The sequence below is a fragment of the Neolamprologus multifasciatus genome, chromosome 19 (assembly GCF_963576455.1).
Source record: "Neolamprologus multifasciatus chromosome 19, fNeoMul1.2, whole genome shotgun sequence".
NCBI classification, from domain to species: Eukaryota; Metazoa; Chordata; class Actinopteri; order Cichliformes; family Cichlidae; genus Neolamprologus; species Neolamprologus multifasciatus.
The window spans coordinates 1892499-1918516 of NC_140457.1; the positions used below are offsets into that span (position 1 = coordinate 1892499).

Below are 26018 nucleotides of genomic sequence, written 5' to 3' on the forward strand. Positions count from 1 at the left end.
TCTGTTTTATCAAGTTTTATCAGGATTTATTCAAAGTAGAAACTGCTTCTTGTTCCAGGCTCGTCTACGGCAGCTGCACGGCTCATGTGTCTCTTTAAACACTGTGACCAGGAGGCTGCATGCAGGTCGGGACAGGACTAAACCTTCATCTTTGAAACATGAACATTTCTACATGTTTTAAAGTCTTTGTTTTTACTGTTATTGCTAAGAAGCCCTATAACCTGCATATGACTGGTCTCTGTGCTAACTTTCTGACACCATCAGTACCATTACTTGCTGTATTTACTAGCAGAAGTAATAAGGCCCAGGCAAGAATACAACCCCATCACAGCAGCGACCATTCCCACAGACTGGACTGGCTCTGTGTAACCCATTTCAAACTGGGTCCAACCTTGTGAATGGCTCTTTGTGAGAGCGCCAACTGCCCAGATTCTTCTAACAAAACCGGCCCAGGAGCATCTTCAGAGGCAGGACAGTCACCCCAGCAATTACACGCTTCCTAAAAACAAATATCTACAAATGACACACCGGCCGTGAGAGCCGCAGGAAAACATGACTCCAAATGACCGGTGTGCACGGTGGTGTAATTGCAGAGCGGCGAAGGGAAGAGATGAACTAAGCAGAGAGACATGAAAACGATGACATCATAGCTGGAGAGTCCCTGCGTTGGCTGCAGGCTGGTCTGCGAGCTGATTTTTGGCTGCACACACGGGGCTGAGAAAACAATTGTTTCCACTCGTTAAAAGTTCCTGGATGATGCACACATTTGTAGCACACACACACACACACGCACAAATCAAGTTAGTCTGGAAATAAGTGCATCACAGCGAGGAAACTCTGATGCATTATTGTTAACTAATGTAGATAATCTCAACATTAAGTTCCATCTGATTCTGTTTGCAAGAACAGCCCCATCATCTGTTAACATGCGTGGGAGGCAGATGATGTGAAGTGCAGCAGAGCGCTCGCTGAATGCAGCTCACACTCAGGGAAACAGTAAAAGCACAAAAATAGCAGGTAGAGAAAAGAAGAAGGTGTTTAAGGAGCTGGTGGCAGCACAAAGGTGTGGATCAGAGGTCGATGACAGTGTGACAGCTGGCAGGAAATATCAAAGTATTTGAGAGAAGTGGAGTCAGTGTGTAATCAGCGGCAGTAATTACAGCGCTGAAGGAACCAGCCTCTGACCTCGGCTTCAATTCTTCAAACTTTGGACAAACCAGGGAAAATACGTAACCAAAGCATTGCAGCAGACACCCGGCAAATTTAAACACAGATCGAATCCTGAAATAAAAAGTGCAGCGCTGCGACCGCAGAAGGCGACGCTGTTTTTAGGCCCGCTGTTTGTCTGGTCTGGGCCTTTTAAAGCGGCCCAGCAGCTGTGTGACGGGGAACCAACTGGAAAGACTGAAATCACCCGACCGGCAGCCAAAGCTGAGGACTGCAGAGGGGAAAAACACACATGTGCTGGCTGGGAAATAAATATTTCTGCTGATGTTTTTTAAGAAACGGTCGAAGCAGATGCAGTTCCTCGTGTCAGAGGACCGACCCTCAACTGCTGATACCGTACGATCCACTAAACTAATGATGGTTACTAGATTTGTGCCAAACGGAGACACAAATAAGGTGACGGGCGAGAAAATCCCTGACTGTGAAACGGCGTCGTACTTGGCTTGGCGCTGATCACCACTTTCTCGCCCGAATGAGGAGGAGGGAAGCGGCCGGTGTCGGCCACGTCTTCGCTGGACCCGAACTCAAGCACGTCCACGAAGCTCAGAGGCACGCTCCACTTCAGAAGGAACTTCTGGTCAAGAGTTACGCTTCCGCTACCACTGCCGCTGCCATCCTGAAATCTGAAAAAGAAACGATGAAAACACTTTGATATGAAACCTCCCGATTCTCACAGGTATGTAACTTCGTGGGTCGTGGTCTCCCTCACCGGATGTTGGGCGTGGCACACATGAGCACATCGTTGAGCAGGAACAGGCGTCGCTCCTTGGTTTTGATGATTTCCCCACGCTCGTTGTAGACCGTCTCCACCATGTCGTCTGAGCGGATCAAGTAGCGGCTGCCGTTACTTAGAAGCTGACGACAGAGATGATACGCTGCATTAATGCTCTGAAGACGCTAAACAAAAACCCAGCTCGGAGAAGGAGTACAGACCAAGCAAAGACTGAGAGTACTCGCATTTCATTTGGCATTAATGGCTCATTTCACTCTTGCATCCTCTCACTTTGGATAAGAGTAATGCAGCGACGCTACGGGGAACTTGCAGCCTGCCCCATCCAGGCCGTCCTGTAAACACGCCTGTGCACAGATGCCAGAGTGGGTGGCTGAAGACAGTCGAATAATTATACCTTGGGGAAAGCTGGTGTTTTGTGCAAACGCTGTGCTAAGCCATGCACTAAAAATAAGGTATTCAGTCAGGAGAGAAGCTCCAGTGTCTGATGGCCGCCCACACTGGGACTGAGAGAAATGCCACAGCATATGCTAAAAAATAAATCAGCCAAAAGCAAAGTCTCCACCGATGAGTAGCCTTTTGGTTCGGCGCAGAAACGTGCAGACCTTGTTGAGGTAGCGCTCGTTCATGGCCTTTGCGATGTGACGGATCTCGCAGCGCTGGTCCGCTTCTCTCTTCTTTTCATTGAGCTTCTCAGCCAGAGTCTCCAGTTCGGTCAGGGCCATCTGCAGGGGCAGGCGGTCCGGGTGACCCACTGGTGTGTTCTTCAACATGTCCTGATGAAGACGAGAGAAAAAAAGACACCAGTTTGATGCTTTTTCACCCTGTTTTCAACAACTAATACCAGCCGAGCCCTGTTCTGCCCCACCCCATCGTTCTACATTTATATAAACACACATCCTCATAATTCATCCTAAAGATTTAAGAATCGATGGAGAGCCCTCAGCTCTTATCAAGCTGTCTTGATTGCTATGAAACTGGTGTAAAAAAGAAAGAAAGCAGCCCAGTGTCCCACATTTTCACTGATATTTTCCTGCAGCAGACATTAATAGTAAATATGCCGGGGCAACGGGAAGCAGGATTAAAAGAGACGAGGAAAGCAGGTCTCTTCAGAGCAATTCCCCAGCCTCGCTTTGAGCCGCAGCTTTGAAAAACAAAGTGCTGGGTTTATGAATGCGGCACTCCCTCTGCTGGTGAACGCATGAACAACACTGCCTGCTGCACATTGCATTTTACTGTGAAGGAGGTGAAAATAAGAGTGAACTATACCTGCAGCAGCAAAATGAACTGAGGGAATCTCTGGATAGGCTTCATCATCAGGCCGTACAGAGTCATTCGGTCACTGCTGGTTTCCTGACGATGCTATATATATATAGCAAAACAGCTTTTTTTATTCAAATGCACAGCAACAAAATAATGAAACAGTTTACTGAGAAACAAACTTCCAATCTGTCCTGTAAGGTTAATATTTGACATTAGTGTGTTGGTCTCAAACCTTGAGGAATTCCAGGAATGCCGGTTTGGAGGCGCACGTCTTCCTCACGACTGCCATCGCAGTGCTGAAGTTATTCACATACTCGCGATAGGCGTCCAGCACCATGGACTTAGAGAACTGCACATAAACACGGGGGTTACTTACTGCATCATGTGCTTCAGTTACAGGAAATGACATCATCCAAACCTCTGTAAAGATGCACACCACAGCAGCAGTACCATTAGAAATGTGAATTCACTTTAACTTGTCTATGGTGCTTTAATAAGGTGCAAATATGCTTTTTATAAATTAGGTCTAATAATGCTGTGATATAGTTATGTTTAGAGCTGCCACGATTAGTCGACTAGTCACGATTACATCGACTATCAAAATCGTCGACGACTGATTTAAAAGTCGACGCGTCGTTTGATGCTTTGTAAGATCACAAAAGACGCAGGAATAAGTAGTAGGATTTAAGAGTGTAATAACGGACTGAAACAGAAGATGGCAGCACTGCATGTACAAGGATGCCAGCTGCCGTTAATCCCCAAAGAAGAAGAAGCTGTGTCCCAGAATTCATAGCGCAGCCCTGCTCAGTTTCCAACAATGGCGGCAGCTAGTTAGTTTTAATATTACTCTTATTATTCTTTCTGGGTCACAAAATAAACGTTTAACATATTTTCAGGCGAGAATGTAGCTGTGTAAACCTCAAATATCTGCTCAGTTTATCAAGACACCACATATTTTCAAAAGCCCTCCGACGTTTTCGGAGATGTCTGTTACCCACTAGCTCGATAGCTAGCCGGGGGCTAACTAGAGCCGTGAGAGCACCGGACTCCCGCAAATCGTTTTCAAACCTACCGCCGTCTTTCGCTACTCAGGTTAAACATGATATATAAGTCACTTAGATAACTTAAAATGTTATTGTTTGGCTTTTTTTAGTATTTTATTTGTTCCTGAGTAAATCGGTTTGGCTGAGATTAAAGTTATAGTTTTTACACAGCTGAATAAACGTCAAGCAGACAGCTGATTATCAGAAGTGTGAGATGCTCGAGAATTTACTCCGGTGTCCTGTTATATTTTAGATAGCAAGGAGTTTATTAAACTTCACCGAAACAATCTGCAAATTTCATTAAAGTTTAATAAACTATCATCTTGTCTTTATTTTTAGTTAGCACAGACCTTAAACACTTAAAGCTGTAAGCTAGTGATAGTTATATAAGAGCAGATGCTGCTGGTGCAATAAGCTGTAGTTTTACGTCCAATGGATGATGATCTGATTAGTCGACTAATCGCAAAAATAATCGGTGACTAGTCGACTATCAAAATAATCGTTTGTGGCAGCCCTAGTTATGTTACATAAAGATTTACATAAAAAGCTTTTCTTTCTAAGTCATGTTCACCAATAAGCTGTAAAAGCTCCATCACGGAGAACTATTTATAGGAATACTGAAAACGATTGATGCTGGTCTGCTGCTGAAAACGGATTTTCAGTGTTTTGTCCAGACTGAATCTCCTGAGTGTTGGCTGATGGGCAAAGCGACACTCAGACGTCTTCCTTTCAGCGTGCGGGACAGGAGACGCTTTTTTAACCGCTGAGTGGCACAGCAGTGAGAACTTTAGCTCCAGTGTTATTTAGGTAAAAACTGAATCTCTTCGAGGTTCAAACTTGCCTATGAGGTGACATTTTTTTGTTTTACGCTATAAATACTTCAGGTCCAAATAAAGCTTTTAATGTGAAATCCTGTGGTTTTATTATTTGAACTGTGGCGTGTCACATGACAGGCTTTAGGTATCTCCGTGAGACATCTCTGACAGGAAGTAAGATGGCACGAGCTTACCGACGCCACAAAGACATCCCCAATCATCTCCAGGCTGTCCCACTCCGCCACGCGGCTCGCCAGGGCGATCTGGAACAGGAAGTGGCACTGCAGGATTTCACGCACGCGATAGAAAGTCATCTTCAGTTTCCTGTCACTCAGCAGTCTGGGCTCGATCTGCGACAGGGGCTTCTCGTATTGCTGACGAAGGAGACAAATCAAACTGTAATAAGATGCACTTAAGAAGCAAAGCGCCAATCGCCGCAGCTGTACTCGCATACCTCTAAAATCCTCTTGAGAGAATCGAGATAATTCTTCTCGCTCTCCAAAATAGATCCCAGGATGCATCTTCTGACCAGCTGTGGATCAAACAGAGGTTTAGAGTTAAAGAGTTAAACATAACTGGATTAGGTTAGAGTTGGGAAAGTTACAAACCTGCTGCTGTGACAGAGCCTCTGGTGCTGGACACAGCACTGGCTCAACATTGAAACAGTCCACCTCGATGAAGAGTCCAGACTCCTCATCCTCAAAACAGGCCGACTTCTCTAAAAGATTGGAAACAACAGGAAGTAAAGCACTAAAGTCCACCTGAAGAGCAAAATGACTCAGCCCCCTAGAAGCACCAAGTGACCACATTTACAATCGTGTCCAAATTCATGGGCTGCATCCTCCTGAGGACCCGGCCTTCACGGTCTACGTGGGCCGGGTCCTCAGAAGGTCGGGTAGGCCGGAAGTAAACGGCTGGGGAAATTGGACGGTCTAGCCTTCTGATTAGTGTCACCGCTGTCTCGGTGGAGTTTAATAAACTCAGCCGTCTGCTCCTTGCTATCTAAAATATAACAGGACACTGGAGTAAACTCTCGACTGTCTCACACTTCTGTTTAATCAGTTTTCTGTTTGACGTTTAGTCAGCTGTGTAAAAACCAAGGAGGAACCCACCCGGGGGATTAATAAAGTTTTATTTTATCTAATCTAATAACTTTAATCTCAGCCAAACCGATTTACTCACGAACAAATAAAACACTGAAAAAAGCCCAACAATAACATTTTTAGGTTGTCTAAGTGACTTATATATTACGTTTAACCCAAGCAGCGAAACTCCGCAGTGATCTGAAAATGATGTACCGGGAGTTGTGCCGTTCTCGGCCGCAGCAGTAACCCTCGAGCTCCCGGCGAGCTATCGAGCTGGTGGGTAACAGACGTCTCCGAAAACGTCGAAGCACTTTTGCAAATATGCGATATCTTGATAAACCGAGCAGATATTTGATGTTCACACAGCTACTTTCTCACCTGAAAATATCTTAAAAGTTTATTTTGTGACCCAGAAAGATTAGTAAGAGTAATTTTAAAACTTAGTAGCAGCCGCCATTGTTGGAAACTGGAGTTTGGCTGAGCCGCGCTATGAATTCTGGGATATGGTGGGCCACGAAGGACACACCCGACCCATCCTTCAAATTCGGGGAAAAGGAGGACGCATTTGTCGGCTGCATTCGGAGGAGTCTACGAATTTGGACAGCCTTCGGCGCGTCGCTGTGACGTAATCGGTCTACAAATGCGGCCTCAGGAGGAAGCAGCCCATGAATTTGGACACGACCCTTGATTTTCATTAAACCTGACCTCTGACCCCTGACCTTGAGGCTGAGGTCAATGAGATTTGAACTCCTAGGTAATCGTGTATTCTAGTGTAACTTAAGCAGCACAAACCCTGACAGAAAGACTTGGTTTTGATGAAGGAGCGTCCCTTCTTCACTGCAGCTTTGGTTTTCTCCAGTCCATCTTTGGTTCCTTCCTTGGCAGCCTTCACCAGCTTTTGCATCTTGGATGAGACACAATGCACCATTACTAAGATTTGAAGAGTCCTTTTTTAGTCCAGGTTTAGTCTAGTCTGTCTAAACCTACGGCTAAAGAAGAGCTGAACCGATCTACAGGAGCAGTGTTAGAGGAGGGATGAACAGAATGCGTAACACAAGACGACAGAAGAGCAGAGGCGACCACAGGAGACAGAAACTGGGACATCAGCTAAAAGCAACGTGGTGCTTTTAAGAACATAATGCGAGATCGAGGTTTAACTGTCACAGACGTCGCAGTCTGTATAATGCTGGTGTCTCAGTTTGCTGAAGAATAAACACGTGTTACTTAAATGTGTCCTTTCGGACGTCCGACGCACGAACATTCAATGAGACAGGTCGACGTGGCAGAAAGGGATGCAAAGGAACTGCTCGCACTCCACCACCACCACCACCACAAGTTCATTCACGTCACAGCAGGATGAAGGTACCAAGTCAGAAGCAGGACGCCCAGAGTGGAGTTAGCCAGACTGAGTGTGAAGGGCTGGGACTACTTTATCTAGCACAAACACATGAGGTGAGCCTCAGCCCGTTTACCTTCTGCTCGTGTTTCTGTTTTAACTGCTGCAGCTCTACCGTTCCCACTGTGTTTGCCATTAGATCTTTCATCTTTTTCTCATAGTGTTCTTTCAAGCGTGTCAGATCTTGAGAGAGCTAAACAAAAGCAAAGCAAGCGTTACTGGTTACACAGACTGGGAATGAGCTGGAGTCCCACCACGCTCGCCTTCGTGTCGACGTGGTGGTTTTTTAAATAAAGTGATTTTGAAGCGTCAAAACCACGAGGCAAATCATCACAGAGCGCAGGAAGATGACTAGAAGAAGCATCGAATGCACGAGTGTGCATCGCTGTAAACTGGGAAGAGTAAGCACAGTAAAAAAGACACTTTCATAAACTGTATGAAAGACACGCTGCGTTATCCCCGCTATCCTGAGCTGCATGTTTAACGTGCTGACGGGAAAAGTAATCCTTATACACACATGAGTCTTCCTCTGGGGCGGCTTCCCTCTCATGAAGGCGTGGGGCAGGCCGTTCTCAGGCCGACCTTCCCCGTCGCTCGCTTCGTCGTAGCTTTCAAACTCGCTAGAGCTCCAGCCGTTGTCGAGGGAGCTGTTGCAGCCGCCCTCCTCGCCGAGCTCCACATCGTCGTAGATCATCTCATCTGGATCTGTACGAACGAGAGCGACTCGCAGTGATACTCAGAAATACTACAGTCTGGCTACGACCTTAAATGAACTTGAAGTTTCACGATGCAGACGAACACGTGAGAAGTCCCGAGCGTCACTGAATGCAACACTCATCTCATCAAAATATCTAATTAGCATTGATTAGCAACATTAAAGTCAATAAATGAGTCAAACAGGAGTTTTTGAGCCTAAATAAGTCAAACGGTGATTTTTAAACGAGAAGAAAGAAGCGAAAGTGGACGGGACCAAAAACAGGAAGCTTGAAACTGAATGTGTGGAATGAGAAAAATAAAGTATAGTTCACAAACCTGTGTTGGAGTCGGAGTTTTCTCTGGGCACATCATCATAAATCACCTCATGTGGATCTGAAAAAACACGTGCACGGGTTTTACACACCACGTAACCGATCCAGTAACGCGACAGCCAGGATGCGAGGCAGGGAGAGAGCTAGAAGACAGGCAAACGCAAGGCTGTGCTTCCTCAAACGAACGGGGAAGGAAGTCTCCGGGAATTCAGTTGTGTCAAAAGAACATTTTAAAAAGATGAGAGCGCCCTGCGGGCATGTCGTGACTGCGCAGAGGCAAACGCAGAGAGATGACGCCGCAGCAGCACCACGCTAACTTTGACCTTACTCGGAATTGTTTCCTTACTTTCCATCCATGCGGTGTTGGCGGGATCTGATGCCCATTTTGCCAAAGCATCCTCTTCTCTGATAGGTGGATACTCTTCACTGAAAACACTTAAACACATAAAAACACATGTTCAATGTAACATGTCGATGCACTCAGCGATGAGCACAAACGGCTCGCATGTGGCTCACCTGTCAGCTGAGGCATTCCCAGTCCCAACCAGCATCACTGCAGGGAAAAATGAACTGGTGTGAATCCTGCAGGAATTATTTTTCCCAATCAAACATTCCAAACATCACAGAACTGCAAAGCTTTTCCACACGTGCCACCAGGGGTCACTGATAATTCCACGGATCATTTAACCTGGATGTGTTTTAGAGTAAATGTGCTTCCACAAAACTTCATCTAACATATGTGTCTAATTGAAATTCCTTCTGCGTGCTTCTGTTTTCCTTGGAAGACGTCATAACTTCAGCAAAAGGCCCGTACTATGTGCATTCATCAAAAAACTGCACAAATGAATCTCATGGTTGCACTCTCTGGCTTTGTAACATCTAAAGCACAAGTATTTCAACATGGTGTGACCTTGTTTGGATAATTACAGTGTAATTAGGCTCCTGGGACTGCCAGGCCACAAGCTTGGGCTCAGTTACTGCAAGATTTTAGGGAAACCGGAAAAACCTTACGGCCAGCACAGATCTGTGGGGAGGGCTAAATTTAGACCCTACTTCCTTGTGGCAAGGCTTTAGGAAAAACAAGAGAAAGAAGAAAGGACGGGGGGATCGCAGCAGCCGGGACAGCGTTTACGTGTCATAGCTGTGCATCCGTAAGAGCAGGGAAAAAGAAAAGTAGCGGGGAAGATTCAGTTATGGATATAATTTGATAAACGTTTGCTCTTAATTTAACAGCGTTTATTAAAGTCTCCTCCGGGTTTCCCCTGGTGCTTGTTTCATTTACCATCTTCATCCACGGAGAGGTGTCGAATGATGACAGGTGTGGTGTAAGCTGGGGTGATGAGCGGTACTCCAGAGGGGGTCGCATAGCCACACGGGACAGGCACCGAGTATCCCGAAGCGATGCCAGCAGGGCTGCTGGGAGGATCCTGGCCGTCTGCCTCTCGTTCTTGGGGCTCCGTGGGCGAGGGGGTGGGAGAGGCGGGGCCGTGCTGCTGGTCAAGCTGCTGCTGCTGGAAGGAAGTGATGTCAATCACAGAGTAGGGGTTGACTTTACCCTGGGAGGAGGAACCGGGGGCGACGTGTGGAGCGTGAGCGCCGCTGACGGATACTTTCTGGCCTTCACTGACTGCTGAGGGAAAGATCATACAGTTAGCTGACACAGCTACAAATATAGTTACAAATATAGTTACAAATATAGTTACAAATATAGTTACATTTAGACAAAGATGGCCTCAAATTATTATATTTATTTGCCTATATGAACTCGACTACTGCACACATTAGAAATGAGCATTAAAAAGCTTTTAATGAATGAAATCTTACTTTTTCAGAGCTGTCTGATCATTTTGGTGTCTCTCAGTTGTTCATATAAACATTATTCATTATTTAAATACTCGGTTAGACTCATTTCTCCTTCAGAACGGCCTTAAATCTTCAACAAACTGCTGGAAACATTCCTCAGAGATTCATGGCCACCACATCCTAAAGGGGCTCTGCTGGATTGAGATCTGGTGATGTGGTGTCTGTGCGACGGGGCCCAAAGTGTGCCGAGAAAATTTCCCCCCAGCCGCTCACAGAAGGCAGGATGGATCCATGCTTTCATTAGATTTCCTGTTCTGAAAGTCACAGCAGACACGGAGACTCATCAGAACAGGAAATCTTTTATTGGTGAGCCTGTGTGAACGGTGGCCTCAGTTTCCTGTCCTTAGCTGACAGCAGAGCCACCCGGTGTGGCCTTCTGTAGCCCATCTGCTTCGACGTTTGACGTGTTGCAGTTTCAGAGGTGCTCTTCTGCATACCTCGGGGATAATCAGTAGTTATTTGTGGTTACCGCTACCTTCCTATCAGCTCGAGGCAGCCTGGCCAATCTCCTCTGACCTCTGGAATCAACAAGGCTTTTTCTCCACTTACAGAGGAGCAGCTGAGGCTCAGGAGGAAGAGTAGGTTTACTATGAAGGGTTGGTGCTTTGATCCATAGTTCCTGCATCGGTTAGATTAAAAGGGAAGAAAGCACTTTGAGCACTCAGAGTATGAAAGTCCCATGTTTCCATTTAACTGCTGCTCACTGGACATTTGCTATTTTGCATCTCTGTTGTGGGAAAATTCCAGTCCAACCTGAAACAGTTTAGATGATCACACTGGGGACTAGGGCTGCAACGATTAGTCGACTAGTCACGATTACGTCGACTATCAAAATCGTCGACGACTGATTTAATAGTCGACACGTCGTTTGAAGCTTTGTAAGATCACAAAAGACGCAGGAATAAGTAGTAGGATTTAAGAGTGTAATAACGGACTGAAACAGAAGATGGCAGCACTGCATGTACAAGGATGCCAGCTGCCGTTAAACCTCGAAGAAGAAGAAGTAGCTCTGTCCCAGAATTCATAGCGCGGCCCAGCTCAGTTTACAACAATGGCGGCAGCTAGTTAGTTTTAATATTACTCTTATTATTCTTTCTGGGTCACAAAATAAACGTTTAACATATTTTCAGGCGAGAATGTAGCTGTGTAAACCTCAAATATCTGCTCAGTTTATCAAGACACCACATATTTTCAAAAGCGCTCCGACGTTTTCGGAGATGTCTGTTACCCACTAGCTCGATAGCTAGCCGGGGGCTAGGCTAACTAGAGCCGTGATCGTTTTCAAACCCACCGCTGTCTTTCGCTACTCAGGTTAAATATATATAAGTCACTTAGATAACTTAAAAATGTTCTTGTTTGGCTTTTTTTTAGTATTTTATTTGTTCCTGAGTAAATCGGTTTGGCTGAGATTAAAGTTATAGTTTTTACACAGCTGAATAAACTCAAGCAGACAGCTGATTATCAGAAGTGTGAGATGCTCGAGAATTTACTCCGGTGTCCTGTTATATTTTAGATAGCAAGGAGTTTATTAAACTTCACCCAAACAATCTGCAAATTTCATTAAAATTTAATAAACTATCATCTTGTCTTTATTTTTAGTTAGCACAGACCTGAAACACTTAGAGCTGTAAGCTAATGATAGTTATATAAGAGCAGATGCTGCTGGTACAATAAGCTGTACGTTGTACATCCAATGGATGATGATGTGATTAGTCGACTAATCGCAAAAATAATCGGTGACTAGTCGACTATCAAAATAATCGTTTGTGGCAGCCCTACTGGGGACACGTTCCTAAATTCTCGAGGTGACTGCTGCTGTGATTTGGTGCTACTTTTATGCAGCTTTGGTTAAAACTGCAGTGGCATTGTGCAGCAGTGAGCAGTGCTGAAAGTATGAAAACCTGAATGGGGGAACATCACGTAGCGTCTACGCTAGAAGACTTCTGCACGTATGTGGATCTTGCATCTCTCACGAGTGCAAACGATGCTCAAAAGCTGAAGTGTAGTGCAGTGGGAACATCTCTCGTCATATTTCAGAATGACTGAGAATAAACAGAGCCCAGCCCGACCGCTGCTGTCGTGCCCTTCAGTGATAAAAGCCAGAACATCTCCAGCTACAGGCAGCCAGATATACAAGGTGTCGCCAGAGAGACAGACTGCCCCACTTTACGATCTCACTCGCGCTGGAGCTGACGGGGAGTGAGCAGAGCCAGATAGGGTACGCACAACATGACAGGGCAATGCAGAGAATCTTTGTCACTGCCAAAAACAAAACACACACTCGAGGCATAGTTTAGTTGGAAGGACTCTCCGTCCTGAGGAAAGGCCAGCACTTCTGGACTGCATACCTGTTGCTGCAGGACGTGTCTCTGTGTCATCATCCAGAGGAGGGAGCGGAGGTGGAGGCGGTGGTAAATCATTCTCCCTGTCATCAGTCCCCTCAGCAGCAGATGTCCCTTCAGCTTCTGAAGCTGCGCCACCTGCTGTGGCAACTGTTCCATCTGCTGATGATGGAGCTGCAGAGGAAGGCACCGGGGGGAGGAGGTCCGAGCGTTGGCCGTTCACAGTGCTGTCCTTGTTCTGATCCCTACTGACGGGGAGCGCGGGCGGCGGGCAGGCGGCCTCGGGGATGTCGTCAAAATCGAAGGGTTCCCCCTCATCTTCATCTGCAAAAGAGATGTCACCTGCCAACACTGGACAGGTTCCAGATGTGCCAGGTGTTGGATTTTAGTTAGATTTAGAGAATAATAGATATCGCTTTATTATCTTATCATGTAGTGCAAACTCTGAGGTGACAGACACACTAATTGTGAGTTTACCACAATCAGCTAAACACTTTTTGATGTGTTTAGCTTGATAAACACATCAAAAAGTGTGTTTATCAAGTGTGTGTTTATCTTGATAAACAATCGATACTATTATTCAAGTATCGATAATAGTAACGATACTTGAAGCGCTGCTTTAACATCTGTAGCATCACAGGTGGGGCTGCAGCTCTGGAAAAAGAGGCTGAGGACACAGACACAGATACGCTCTGGGTGGCATTTGAAACCTGCAGGACTGAACCACATACAGACTTCTAATTAAGGATGGGCTTGACTTTATTGCACAAGTGTTGGCACCGAAGCAGCACATGCAGTGGTTTTACAGCAAAAACAAACTGGGGGGTTACAACGCACAGCTAGCATTCAAAGGCATTCACATCAGAGCGCTCAGCTGACAGGAGACAGGAAGGGAACTGCAAATATCTCTCCAGTTTCCACACTGCAATTAGGCCAGCAGGAAAGAGAGCTGTTACTCCCTTCAGCGAGGGCTACAGCCTGAGTTCATGCATTATTCCTGGTTTAGGAATGCTCAGCCTTCATTAGGAGGCTTCAGCTCCAACATGGATACAGACAGTAGGTGCAAAAAGAGTATTTTTATTTCAGAAGTCAGTGCTGGTGAAGATATGAGGTGATACTATAAATAGGCTTTACAGAGCTTGTATGGGGCTCTGCTTCTATCAGAGACGACATCGTGAAGGGTTTCTGAGAATCACATTTTCTCCCACTATCACAGTTTCTCTCAAATACCACAGATTCTTTGTGATCACTCACACGTCTCGTCACAGCCAGCACGGCTCCGTTCACTCCCAGTCTACAGTTTGATTTTCTGTCTCATATCCCGAACGGGGTCCCAAAGAAAACAGAGCACGGTCTCCTGTGTGACACGGTGAGGCTCCCCAACAGCACCAGAGGCCGAACTAGCTCAGCTGGGAGCGTGTAGGACTGAAGATCTAAAGGTCACTGGTTCGATCCCACCGCCACAGTTTTTATTCTTTGCTGTCTGTCATGTCTAATTAACCGCGTTCACCTCCAGGCTAGTGGCCAGCTAACGTCCTGAACCCTGACTTTGGTGCACACAGCTGTGAATCAGGCTCTGACAGGTAGTCGTTCCACCTCCTCAGTGTGAGAGAGAACAGCCTGTAATTAATGCTCCCGCTCAACTTTGTCAACCCGTGTCCATCTCCACCCACGGCTCAAGAAAGCAGAAGTGCAAAGAGCAAGCATGGGAACAGAGATGCTATCTGCCCGTTTCCATCGGTGGAGCTGAACGCCGTGATAAGGCACGGACAGCCTTTGGAAACACTGGAAAGTAGGATGCATGATCACACGCTAAAAACTGCATTAATCTGCACTTTGGTGAAACACTCGACCGTGTCAGAACAGAGTTCGTTTGATTGGATTTTGCCAGAGCAATAATCACAGACGGCCATTCAATAGTACATCTGTAACTGTGGGCCGAGGAGGTCATTGATAGCTGGCTCGGTGAGTGGCTGTGCATGTCAGAACAGCTTACTTACAGACTGTGCACACACACACACACACACACACACGATTATCATCTAATGTCTACTTTCAGCTCTTAAAGGGAAATAAAATCTCCACTTTGAAGAGTTTCTTTCAACTTTGTAGTCTTACAAAAATGCAAAGTTTAAGATCACTGAGATATATATATATATATGCAAATGTGGCAAGGAGGCGAGCTGTTCACGCTGACAACATGGATGTTGTTCTGAGGACCCCTCAGCTCCATAACGCTCTGCTTAAATGACTCACTGCTTCTGTTTCGCCTCAGCAACAAATCGAGCGAGCGGCCAGCTGGAGACGAAGGATTTCTCTGGCCTGCGTCTACCCCGGAGGCTTTGTGTGCCTGTGCGCGCTGCTGCATCAGTATTCTGCCTCATACTGAAGCACATTGTCTGCTATTCACAGTAGCGCAGCACATTTTACTCTCCTTACTCCCTCATTCCTCCGCCCACGCACGCTACAGCGGCGGATGAGCGGAGGAGAGGAATCTGCGCTGTTGACTCCAGCTGCACAGCTTCATCCACCTCTGAGAAAATCATCTAACCTTACGATGACCTGCAGAAGTGATCAGCTGACCAACACCTGCAACCTCTGTGAAACAAAGTTTCCTCATTTTGGTTAAAGTGGACGTTTTTGTTCATTTTCTGTCATAAATATTAGGGGTGCAACGATACTCGTATCGATATTGAACCGTTCGATACAGTGCTTTCGGTTCGGTACGCATATGTATCGAACAATACAACATTTTTAATTTATTTTATCAACTTTCCTTCTGACGATGCTGTCTGTGTTGAGCGCTCAGTGGATCTGCGCTCGACAGTGCAGCCTAGGCGGAGTAGTCTAATGCAGATTCACTGAGCGCAGGGCAAGCTAGCGAGATAGAAGCTAAGCTCTGGTTGCAACATGGCAAATTGAACCTCCCCCACCCTCATTCAGATCTGGCGTTTGGAACTATTTTGGTTTTCATGTGATGTATGACCCTGAAGGTAAGCGCGTCATGGACTAAAGTAAAACAGTATGTTGGATGTGCCAGCAATGCTCAATTGCAAGGGTGGGAACTAGTGTGTTAGCGCAGTTAGCTGGTTAACGTGTTGGCCGTCCAGCCCCACGCACGGGGTGATCCGCGGTAGCTCGTTAACGGAGATTTGCCGTGTTGTGGCGTTAACCTCATTTCAGATTAACGCTGACAGCACTAGTGGGAACACAACGAATATGACTGCACATTTATGTCGACATCATCCTAGTGCAAAGACAAGTGGAAGCAGACAAAAACAACAAGCAGCATGCTACAAACTTTACCCGAGTCATTTAGACAGCCGTTAGCACATGATTCTCCTTATGGGGACCTGATATGTTTAATATGCTGCTGAGAATATAGCCCAGAAGAAGCGTATAGTATAGCTTTTATTTTGGAAAGAGCCATTTCTCTGTAATAAACTCTTTTCCAAAGATGAGTGATTCCTCAATCAGATACAGGGCTCGCAAAATCGCTAGCCCAGCTAGCGATCTTTCCAGTTGCGCAACCAAAATCTATCTCTGCCCTGCCCGTCGGCCTATCGTAGGAAGGAAAAATATATGTCAATGCTTTTGCATTCTTTTGGAAATGTAGCTGGGTAATTATGTCATTGGCATCGGTGAGCCACTGTCAATATGTGACATATTGAAATCCCGTTTGAATTTGCGCTTGTTTTTTGCTTTCACTTTGCAATCGTGCGAACTGTGTATAGAGAGCGACAGCACTGATTGGTGAGTGATGATAATTTGCGCACCAATTCCTCTGACTTTGTCTTATCAATCGTTAGCTTACTATGCAAACATGACAAGTGAAATCTCCTGCAGCTTAAACATGTGAGAGGTTGATGGCGCAGAGAATCGCTGAGCGTTATGTGAGTGCGTGTGTAAAAGCAGCAGGATATATATTTTAGTTCTGCTGAGCCAAATAAGACAGGTCAGGGTGAAGAAGTGACAGCCAAAGAAAAGCTTACCACAAAACGGAAAAGTTATGACAAATCAGACTATAAGGCAAAAAGAAAGTGCGGCTTTATGGTTTCATGGACAAAAGAATTTCTGTGGCTGCAATATGACGAGATAAATAACCAGGGCTGCACATAAGTGGTCCGCAGGTGCGCATTCGCTGTCAAAATAAAAAACGCGCACAAGATAAGAAGTTGCAACGCGTGTTTGCGTCCATAAGATTTTCAGGAGGAGGACAGACATTTGTTTAGAACTCTTAAAGATGTCGAAGAAACAAGCTCCTTTAAGCAGTTACTTTGGTTTTCCTCCACCTCCAAAGAAATGTCAGAAGGAGTCCGAAACACAAAAGAAGCGCGTATTCTCAGAAAAGTGGTTGCAGGAGGTGAGCTGGCTTCAAACAAATGATGAACGCACAGAGATGTGGTGCAGAATGTGCCGTGAAAATTTAATAAATTACAAATTAAACAGCATGAACATTTTTTTTTGTATCGAAAAAATATCGAACCGTGACACCAAAGTATCGAACCGAACCGAACCGTGAATTTTGTGTATCGTTGCACCCCTAATAAATATACACATTTATAAACTATGACAGCTGTGGAATTTTTTAATGAGCCCTGTGAGCCAAACCCTTCTTTTTCCTCGTTGGATTTGGATGATGTCAGAGAGAAAGGATATCCTTTATATAGAAGCTCCACCCACCTGCCTTTCAAACCATCTGCCCGTCTATTGTCATTGTACATGTACAACGAAATTGCGAGGGACAGCCAATCACAAAAGAGCTAAACAAGACGGTGGTCTTTCAGGACGAGGCGCTAAAAGGAAGTAGATGATTGTTAAACTCAGCTCTCTTCCTCAGTGTGTCTATTGTCCTGTCCTTCATCTCCCCTCCCCTCACCCTAAACAGTTGCAGCAGATGGCCCCGCCCCTCCCTGAGCCTGTTAAAATGGAGTTTTTCCTTCCCACAGTCACCGAATGCTTGCTCATAGGGAGTTTTGATTGCTGAGGTTTTGTAGGGCCTGTTGTTGTGATTTGGCACTATGTACATAAACTGAACTGACCAGCTGAGCTAACCGGCCAATGAAAACAACACTTTCCACCATGTTTACCAGTTTAAGCATCGAGGAAGCGGACACATGCAAATCACATATGAAGGACGAGGATTTGTTGACTTTACTTTCAGGAGGTGGGGGAGGGAAGTCTTCCATGTCCATGCTTGCTGCTCTTCTCCTGCTAAAGCTCTTCAGACATCAGCACGCAGAGGCTCAGTTACACCAACGCACATTCCTACAGGAGGAAAGGACAAATGTCATTACAGTCAGTTCAAGGAGGCTCATACAACAGAAAAAAGAGACTGAGTTTGGCATTTCTAGGTCAGCATATGTGAGCCAGTCGGTCCACAAAAGACCAACCACATGTTATTCAATGTTACTTAATCAAAGTGGCAGACAGCAGCGTGGCTGTGTTGTCCCGGTCTGCTACCTTTTGTAACAACATCTGATTCTGAACCAAAGCGAATTCAGACAAATGAAGAGTGAGTGAAAACAAAGGAAACACTTGTAAAGCTCCCGGGGAGAGCTGATGCCGGCGTGTGTTTACGTGTGCCCGACATTCTCATATGCTAATGCTGTGTGTGTGTGTGTGTGTGTGTGTGTGTGTGCGATGCCATGGTATACACAGCCTGTGCTACCATTCTAATGGACACATCACACCCTGCTGCGTGTCCACGAGGAAAACAGAGGCTGTGGAGCTTTGCAGCTAAAGCAAAGTTCATGCAAAGCAGGATTCAGCTTAGATTTGAACTCATTTCTTTGGTTTCAAATTAGGGCTGCCACAAACAATTATTTTTACGATTAGTCGACTAATCAGATCATCATCCATTGGACGTAAAACGTACAGCTTATTGCACCAGCAGCATCTGCTCTTATATAACTATCATTAGCTTACAGCTTTAAGTGTTTAAGGTATGTGCTAACTAAAAATAAAGACAAGATGATAGTTTATTACATTTTAATGAAATTTGCAGATTGTTTCGGTGAAGTTTAATAAACTCCTTGCTATCTAAAATATAACAGGACACCGGAGTAAATTCTCGAGCATCTCACACTTCTGATAATCAGCTGTCTGCTTGTTTATTCAGCTGTGTAAAAACTATAACTTTAATCTCAGCCAAACCGATTTACTCAGGACCAAATAAAATACTGAAAAAAGCCAAACAATAACATTTTTAAGTTATCTAAGTGACTTATATATCATGTTTAACCTGAGTAGTGAAAGACGGCGGTGGGTTTGAAAACGATTTGCCGGGAGTCCGGTGTTCTCACGGCTCTAGTGAGCCTAGCCCCCGGCTAGCTATCGAGCTAGTGGGTAACAGACGTCTCCGAAAACGTCGGAGCGCTTTTGAAAATATGTGGTGTCTTGATAAACTGAGCAGATATTTGAGGTTTACACAGCTACATTCTCGCCTGAAAATATGTTAAACGTTTATTTTGTGACCCAGAAAGAATAATAAGAGTAATATTAAAACTAGCTAGCTGCCGCCATTGTTGACAACTGAGTTGGGCGCGCTCTGAATTGTGGGACACAGCTTCTTCTTCTTCGAGGTTTAACGGCAGCTGGCATCCTTGTACATGCAGTGCTGCCATCTTCTGTTTCAGTCCGTTATTACACTCTTAAATCCTACTACTTATTCCTGCGTCTTTTGTGATCTTACAAAGCTTCAAACGACACGTCGACTATTAAATTAGTCGTCGACGATTTTGATAGTCGACTAATCGTGGCAGCCCTATTTCAAATACATTCAGAATGCATTACACAAGTCGACTATCAAAAACTCACTTTAACGCTCCAGGATGTGAAATATGTGCTGCTGTAAATTAAAACCCAGGCAGGTTATCATGCAGAGGCACAGGTCAGTGTGGCACTTCTGTCTCAAACAGGTCCTTATTAGCATGCTGAGGCAGGGACCTTTGGACCTGCATGAACACGAGAGACATTACATTCCCGAGCAGCACAGGGTTCCTGCCTGATGTGCAGCTTTTATCCAGAGGTGACAGTTTCTGTCGAACAAAGCTGAGCTATTTACTGGACATCTTCAGCTCACTACTGTGCACAAGGGCGGATGACAGTGTGGTGACATCATGCTGTGGCATAAAGCAGGCATTGTAGCGCTGTGTGTGCACCATTCTCTATCCATGCAATCTCCACAGCCAGCGTAGCTTCACAGCAGTCTGCTTCTGACTAAGACAAACGTGCAGCAGAACAGAAGACAAGAAGGATAACTCATTCTGAGTCTCAAAGCTTGTTTTGTCTAGAAATAATGTGAAACAGTGCTAACACACACAGGTAGGCTGCACTGAGCCTGAGGAGGCCCTAGCTTCATAATGGAGAGACGCAGCTGCAGCATTAACATCTGTCCATCTTCAGGCTCTACTGTGCTGAAGAACAGTGATATATAATGTTTGTGTTTGATCTTTTTTTAATTATCATGATATGAAATATTTTTCTTAGACTGAATAAAATAATAAAAAGTTAAAAATAAGAACAATCCAGTGTGAAAACTCTGAATCTGTATTTTTATTCCGTACTTGGGTTTCCTTCTTAGTTTCGTGAGTCAGCTGTAACTGCTGTGAGCAGGTAACTACACGACAAACACGCTCGTAACTCGGCTGACGCGTTTTAAAGTGAGGAACTGTCAGCCGAAGCCAAACAGAAGCTTCAAAGCGTGACTCATCTCTCCCGTTAAAAGCATTGTTTGAGGTTTAGGAAAGCAGGAAAAGGATGGACGGGAAACGTGTTCTTCTTCCCCCAAAGGCACTAAAGAGAAAAAGTGGTTAAAAAACTTGTTACTGAAACACTTTCGTTTCTCATGTTTCTGTTTATTTGTAATATGTGTGAGTGAAGCCTGCAGATTCCTGCATTCCTCCCTGCTCCTGTAATTACTCCCACTTTGGTCTTTCTGCTTTCTTTTGGAGGAAAACTAAACACATTTCCAAATTACACCCTGCGCTGCTCGCGGTGTAGCGTGACTTCAAATGCGGTCTTCACCAAACAAGCACCTGTCTCACCCGTGAAGATGACCTGTAGCACAAACAACATGACATCTGCAGCTTTGGTCACCAGCTTTGGACCGAGCCACACGAGCTGAGTGTGCGTATCTCACAAACCCTCGCTGAGAGGCCAAATACAGTCACAGTAATTAATTTTTAATTGTACTGCTAATCTATTTGCTGTTTAATTAAAAGGCAGTGCATTGCTGGCTGATCTCAGAGCCGTGATTTAAGGCAGAGTGGAAGCAGAAAAGGTAAAATCCTCTCCACAGTTGGTGATACACTCAGCTGAGCGTGTCATTACATGCTGGGGCGGCTGAGCAATGCTTCGCAGACAGGAAAACAGTCACATGGCTTACAGCGTAATGCAGACAATTTGCTCACCTGTGTGCTCCTAATAACCTGCACATGCTACACAACAAACAGCACGTATGTTGCACGCAGCAGAAGGCCGAGTGCAGAGGATCAGCTGTGACCCGTGTGGAGTGAGACAGAAACACCACAGCTGACTTTGTCTTCATCTTAATTTTAGAATTACATTTCTATTAAATCGTGTTTCAAACATGTGAAACTCTAATTAACTGAAGCCACACCCAACCCGTGTCCATAGATGAGGCAGGGTTTCTTATCATGCACTAATCATCCACAGAATTCAAAGAATGACTGACTTGCATTTAAGCATTTAAGCTTTTAAACACAGATTTATTATAAAAAAGCCACTAACCCAAACACAGAGACCAATCAAAAATGTGCAACGCTGAGAGCTCGGCAAGAGGTTTGCAGCCGAGTCTTGTAGCGCGCACTTAAAGACAAGTGGCATTCCACACACAGGCTGAAAGTCATAAACAAAGCCTCGGGGGGGCGGGTGCTGGGAGAGACAGGCGCTACGGGTGTCTGAGCTTTGCTCTGCAGCTCTGGGCAGAGCATCCTTCTGTTCGGATTACTGAACACAAGATCTGCAAAGAGAGGCCCAGCAGTCTTAACAAAGTACTGTAAGATGTTTGTGAGGACGCTCAGGGCGCTGCAGCTCTTCATGATCAGAACTCAAGAGTAACAGCAGAGTTAAAAGGAGGCTTCTGCTTCTCACATAGATCACTCTCATTAACACACTTACTTATACTTTGAAGCACATGGTAAAAAATAAAGTGATGAGCATCCAGTAGAGCACCGTGGCTCACACAGTATGTGGGCCTCGACAACACCACCCACTCCAACCACAAACTTGGAGTCCTGACTGCTGGCAAGTTGAAAGCTCAGATCAGATCTGGGACTAGGGCTGCAACGATTAGTCGACTAGTCACGATTACGTCGACTATCAAAATCGTCAAAGACTAAACGTCGTTTGAAGCTTTGTAAGATCACAAAAGACGCAGGAATAAGTAGTAGGATTTAAGAGTGTAATAACGGACTGAAACAGAAGATGGCAGCACTGCATGTACAAGGACGCCAGCTGCTGTTAAACCCCGAAGAAGAAGAAGCTGTGTCCCAGAATTCATAGCGCAGCCCAGCTCAGTTTCCAACAATGGCGGCAGCTAGTTAGTTTTAATATTACTCTTATTATTCTTTCTGGGTCACAAAATAAACGTTTAACATATTTTCAGGCGAGAATGTAGCTGTGTAAGCCTCAAATATCTGCTCAGTTTATCAAGACACCACATATTTTCAAAAGCGCTCCAACGTTTTCGGAGACGTCTGTTACCCACTAGCTCGATAGCTAGCCGGGGGCTAGGCTAACTAGAGCCGTGAGAGCACCGGACTCCCGGCAAATCGTTTTCAAACCCACGCTACTCAGGTTAAACATGATATATAAGTCACTTAGATAACTTAAAAATGTTATTGTTTGGCTTTTTCGTATTTTATTTGTTCCTGAGTAAATCGGTTTGGCTGAGATTAAAGTTATAGTTTTTACACAGCTGAATAAACGTCAAGCAGACAGCTGATTATCAGAAGTGTGAGATGCTCGAGAATTTACTCCGGTGTCCTGTTATATTTTAGATAGCAAGGAGTTCATTAAACTTCACCAAAACAATCTGCAAATTTCATTAAAATTCAATAAACTATCATCTTGTCTTTATTTTTAGTTAGCACATACCTTAAACACTTAAAGCTGTAAGCTAATGATAGTTATATAAGAGCAGATGCTGCTGGTGCAATAAGCTGTACGTTTTACGTCCAATGGATGATGATCTGATTAGTCGACTATCAAAATAATCGTTTGTGGCAGCCCTATCTGGGACCGAAGGAAATTCACAGGCACATATATCACTACCACAGTAAAGCAAGCAGTCCTCCCTACTGCTCACATGGCCCACCGTTTACTCCTCTCCAATGAATACAACCTCTCCTCACAGCACTGCAGGATAAAACCCACACAGAACACAAGAAGATAAGTCTGCTCCCCGTCAGCTACTACTTATAATTACAATGCAGCGGCGGTCGATTGTAGGGAGTACACTTCAATAATCAGATGCACGGGGCCGCAGGACTTTCATCTGATTACAGACGTGATTTATTGGGCTTGCCATAATGATGCATCACCCCACCATACAGTATGTATGAAGCGGCCTTTTGCAGGCAGATTCTGTTTTTAATAATACAAAAAGCAAACACTGACATGACCAGCCTGGGAATCACTCAGCAAAATAAAAGACTGCATTATATTTCAAACGTGGTGTCCATTTGAAGACAGAGACCGTAAAGTCTTGGCTGTCACTCGTAACTGGTCTCCACCCACCCAGCGAGCCACACCAAAGCTCCGAGAAGCCAACATGTCACCAGAAACACACTATTTAGTGAGCGGTGATGAGCAGCCACTCAAAGGCGCTTTTGTTAACTGGCTGGATTTCAGCTCTGAAGGAATGTTAATGTGAATAAAGCAGCTCAATCAGATTACAATAAACGACCACAGGAAACCACACCACTCCTGATCATCAGTGGGCTATGCATGGACTTGAAAAGGGTGGAAACAGTTCCCAAAGCCAAGAATATGAGTGACTCTTAGCTTTACTCATCCCTGGGCAGAGTCCTGAGCTACAGCTCATCTCACAGAGCACGGTGCTGTTGCACAAAGGAAGGTAAAGCTCCCTGACAAGCCGGCGCTGTGTCAGTTTCTCTCGTCCACCTGCACGAGAGCAGCGGCCTTTCTCTCCCAGCTGTTGGCGAGCTATGCTGCTAATCCACGTCCCGTCTCGGTGGATGTTTGGCCGAGTTGTGGGTGGACAGTGACTCCATTAACTGCATTTCTAAAAATGAATGGTATGCTCCTCTGCACGACCATTGCGTGGTCTGGCACCCCCGAGCTTAGTCACGGTAAACAGTAGGTGCTATTGGCAAAGCGGCGTTACAGGCTGCCCTGTTACAGTTACTTAACTAATTCCTGGTATTTCTCCATTAAAACACACCTGTGTTCACAGACTGCTCCGAGCACAGGTGACGACACTGAAGCTGTGTGTTTTCATGTTTGTGGCAAAGCTGACTGTGATCTATAAAAGCATCTTCATAAAGGATTCTACGTGATGTACACGACATTAACTGACAGCAGGCAGTTTAAGCACAGTAAAAACAGCCCACACTGGTGGAGCTATTAAACATCTGTATTTACAGGCAGGCCTCTCCAGTTATTTGCCAAACAAATTACCAGTGGAGACTCTTGTGTGCAAGCATGTGCATGTGTGAGCCTTTCTTCCACCTCACCCTCGTCCTGGCTGAATGAACTGGACGTGCACGACACTGGACAATACAAGCAGTGATCAAAGCGTTCTTTGTATTTCTAACCATCGTTGGAGATCTACCAAACTTCGGAGGGTTCCTTGAGGAACTTGACTTTTGTAGTGCAGATAGGCACCTACTAAACCTACCAAAGGCCAAACAGATGAATTAAACTGAGGTTTCACAGCCTGCTCACACCAATCTTCCACTTGGCTGAAGCTGTGCAGGGCTTTGGCTGAGGAATGCTATGCATGACTACTTGGATTTGTAGTGGGCCGCTGCAGCTCTGATTTATCCAGTTATGAATGATTTTTCGGAGTGTCAACTCCACGGGTGGTGCAGTGTTTTCAGTCCACATTTTTGTGTTCATAAAGCTGTTTGTGATCAGTCCTAAAACAGCAGTAAGATCAAAGTAAGAAGAAGAAACGGCCGCTCAGAAACTTGGTGAATTCTTAAACACAGAGGAGAGTTTGTTGATGTAATTCTTGTTCTTAAAGCAGATCGTTTCTGGATTAGGGTGCACTAATTGGCATAAATGCGCATAAAAGGCGCATTAGTGACTGTGTTATTGCAGGTATCTGACAGGGTTTGGGATCTTCTCCGTGGAAACTGACACGCCACGTTATAGCCAACATCTTCCAACACACAGTTTCTGCTTCGGGCTGACATCACTGCTCCCTTCACCTCACAGTTATCGGGACACATTTGTCAGGGTTATTCAGAACTTTGTGAAAAAACTACAAATGACCTCAACTTACCGTTCTGTGACGTGCTCCCAGGTGAATGACGTAATCCTTTCACAGCAAGCGTTAAACGCAAAACATTTCAGACTCCCGCACAACTTCAAACCTATCAAAACATCCACTTCTCGTCCTTTTTACTTCTCTCCCTTCGGTGCAAGCTGACTTCATCCATGAAAACCCTCTCACCCCCCGTCTCAGACGCTGATTGGCCGCCACGGCGCCACTACGGGCTCTGATTGGCTGCGTAGAACGCCAATCAAACCTCCGCCGTCTTCTCCGGATTTTATGGGAAAGAAGTTCGAGCAAAGCGGACACGTGACGTGTGAGGTGGCTCCCTCCTCACAGCTGTCCGGAGATGATGTTGAAGGAAGTTTTTAGCTTATCCGTTAAAACCTGAACGGAAAACAACGAAGGAGGGATTTCTGTCCCCGGGAGGCGCCGATATCCACGCTGATGAAGAGGCTGGACTGCTGCTTCACGCGTGATTTACACGAGCAGACGCATAAAGTTAGAATATTGAAATCTGTGCTTTTAACGCTGAAACTTTCACTTTTTTTTAAGGAAAAATGTTTTTAAGCATTTTTTATAGATCCTTAGAAAATCCTGGGTAATTTCTCGTTTCTCTGACGGAGCTTTTTGTTTTCATGTCTTAACTTTAAATTGTTCATAGAAAGAGAAGGTGACTTATATATATATAGATAACTTAAGAGGGAAATGGAATTTAAAAATACAAAGTGCTAGAACA

General features: G+C 45.2%; 1 protein-coding gene across 5 annotated transcripts in view; it reads right to left on the reverse strand.

Annotated features, from left to right (window-relative positions):
* Positions 1–25779, reverse strand: part of arhgef10 (Rho guanine nucleotide exchange factor (GEF) 10) — a 53367-nt gene extending 27588 nt beyond the window's left edge. For 2 of the 5 annotated variants that reach the window (XM_085143739.1, XM_085143742.1), the window contains exons 1-18: positions 25289–25779; positions 17951–18060; positions 12799–13143; positions 9870–10217; positions 9104–9140; positions 8934–9022; positions 8592–8648; positions 8077–8264; positions 7636–7752; positions 6956–7067; positions 5687–5796; positions 5533–5610; positions 5273–5452; positions 3453–3569; positions 3227–3319; positions 2563–2733; positions 1937–2082; positions 1666–1850 (exon numbers count right to left, since the gene is read on the reverse strand). In XM_085143739.1, the coding sequence (XP_084999865.1) occupies positions 1666–1850; positions 1937–2082; positions 2563–2733; positions 3227–3319; positions 3453–3569; positions 5273–5452; positions 5533–5610; positions 5687–5796; positions 6956–7067; positions 7636–7752; positions 8077–8264; positions 8592–8648; positions 8934–9022; positions 9104–9140; positions 9870–10217; positions 12799–13143; positions 17951–17987 (2410 nt within the window). In that variant the 5' untranslated portion in view covers positions 17988–18060; positions 25289–25779. The remainder of the gene's footprint in view (positions 1–1665; positions 1851–1936; positions 2083–2562; positions 2734–3226; positions 3320–3452; positions 3570–5272; positions 5453–5532; positions 5611–5686; positions 5797–6955; positions 7068–7635; positions 7753–8076; positions 8265–8591; positions 8649–8933; positions 9023–9103; positions 9141–9869; positions 10218–12798; positions 13144–17950; positions 18061–25288) is intronic. The other 3 variants (XM_085143740.1, XM_085143738.1, XM_085143741.1) reach the window with 3 other exon arrangements.
* Positions 25780–26018: the final 239 nt, after the last annotated feature.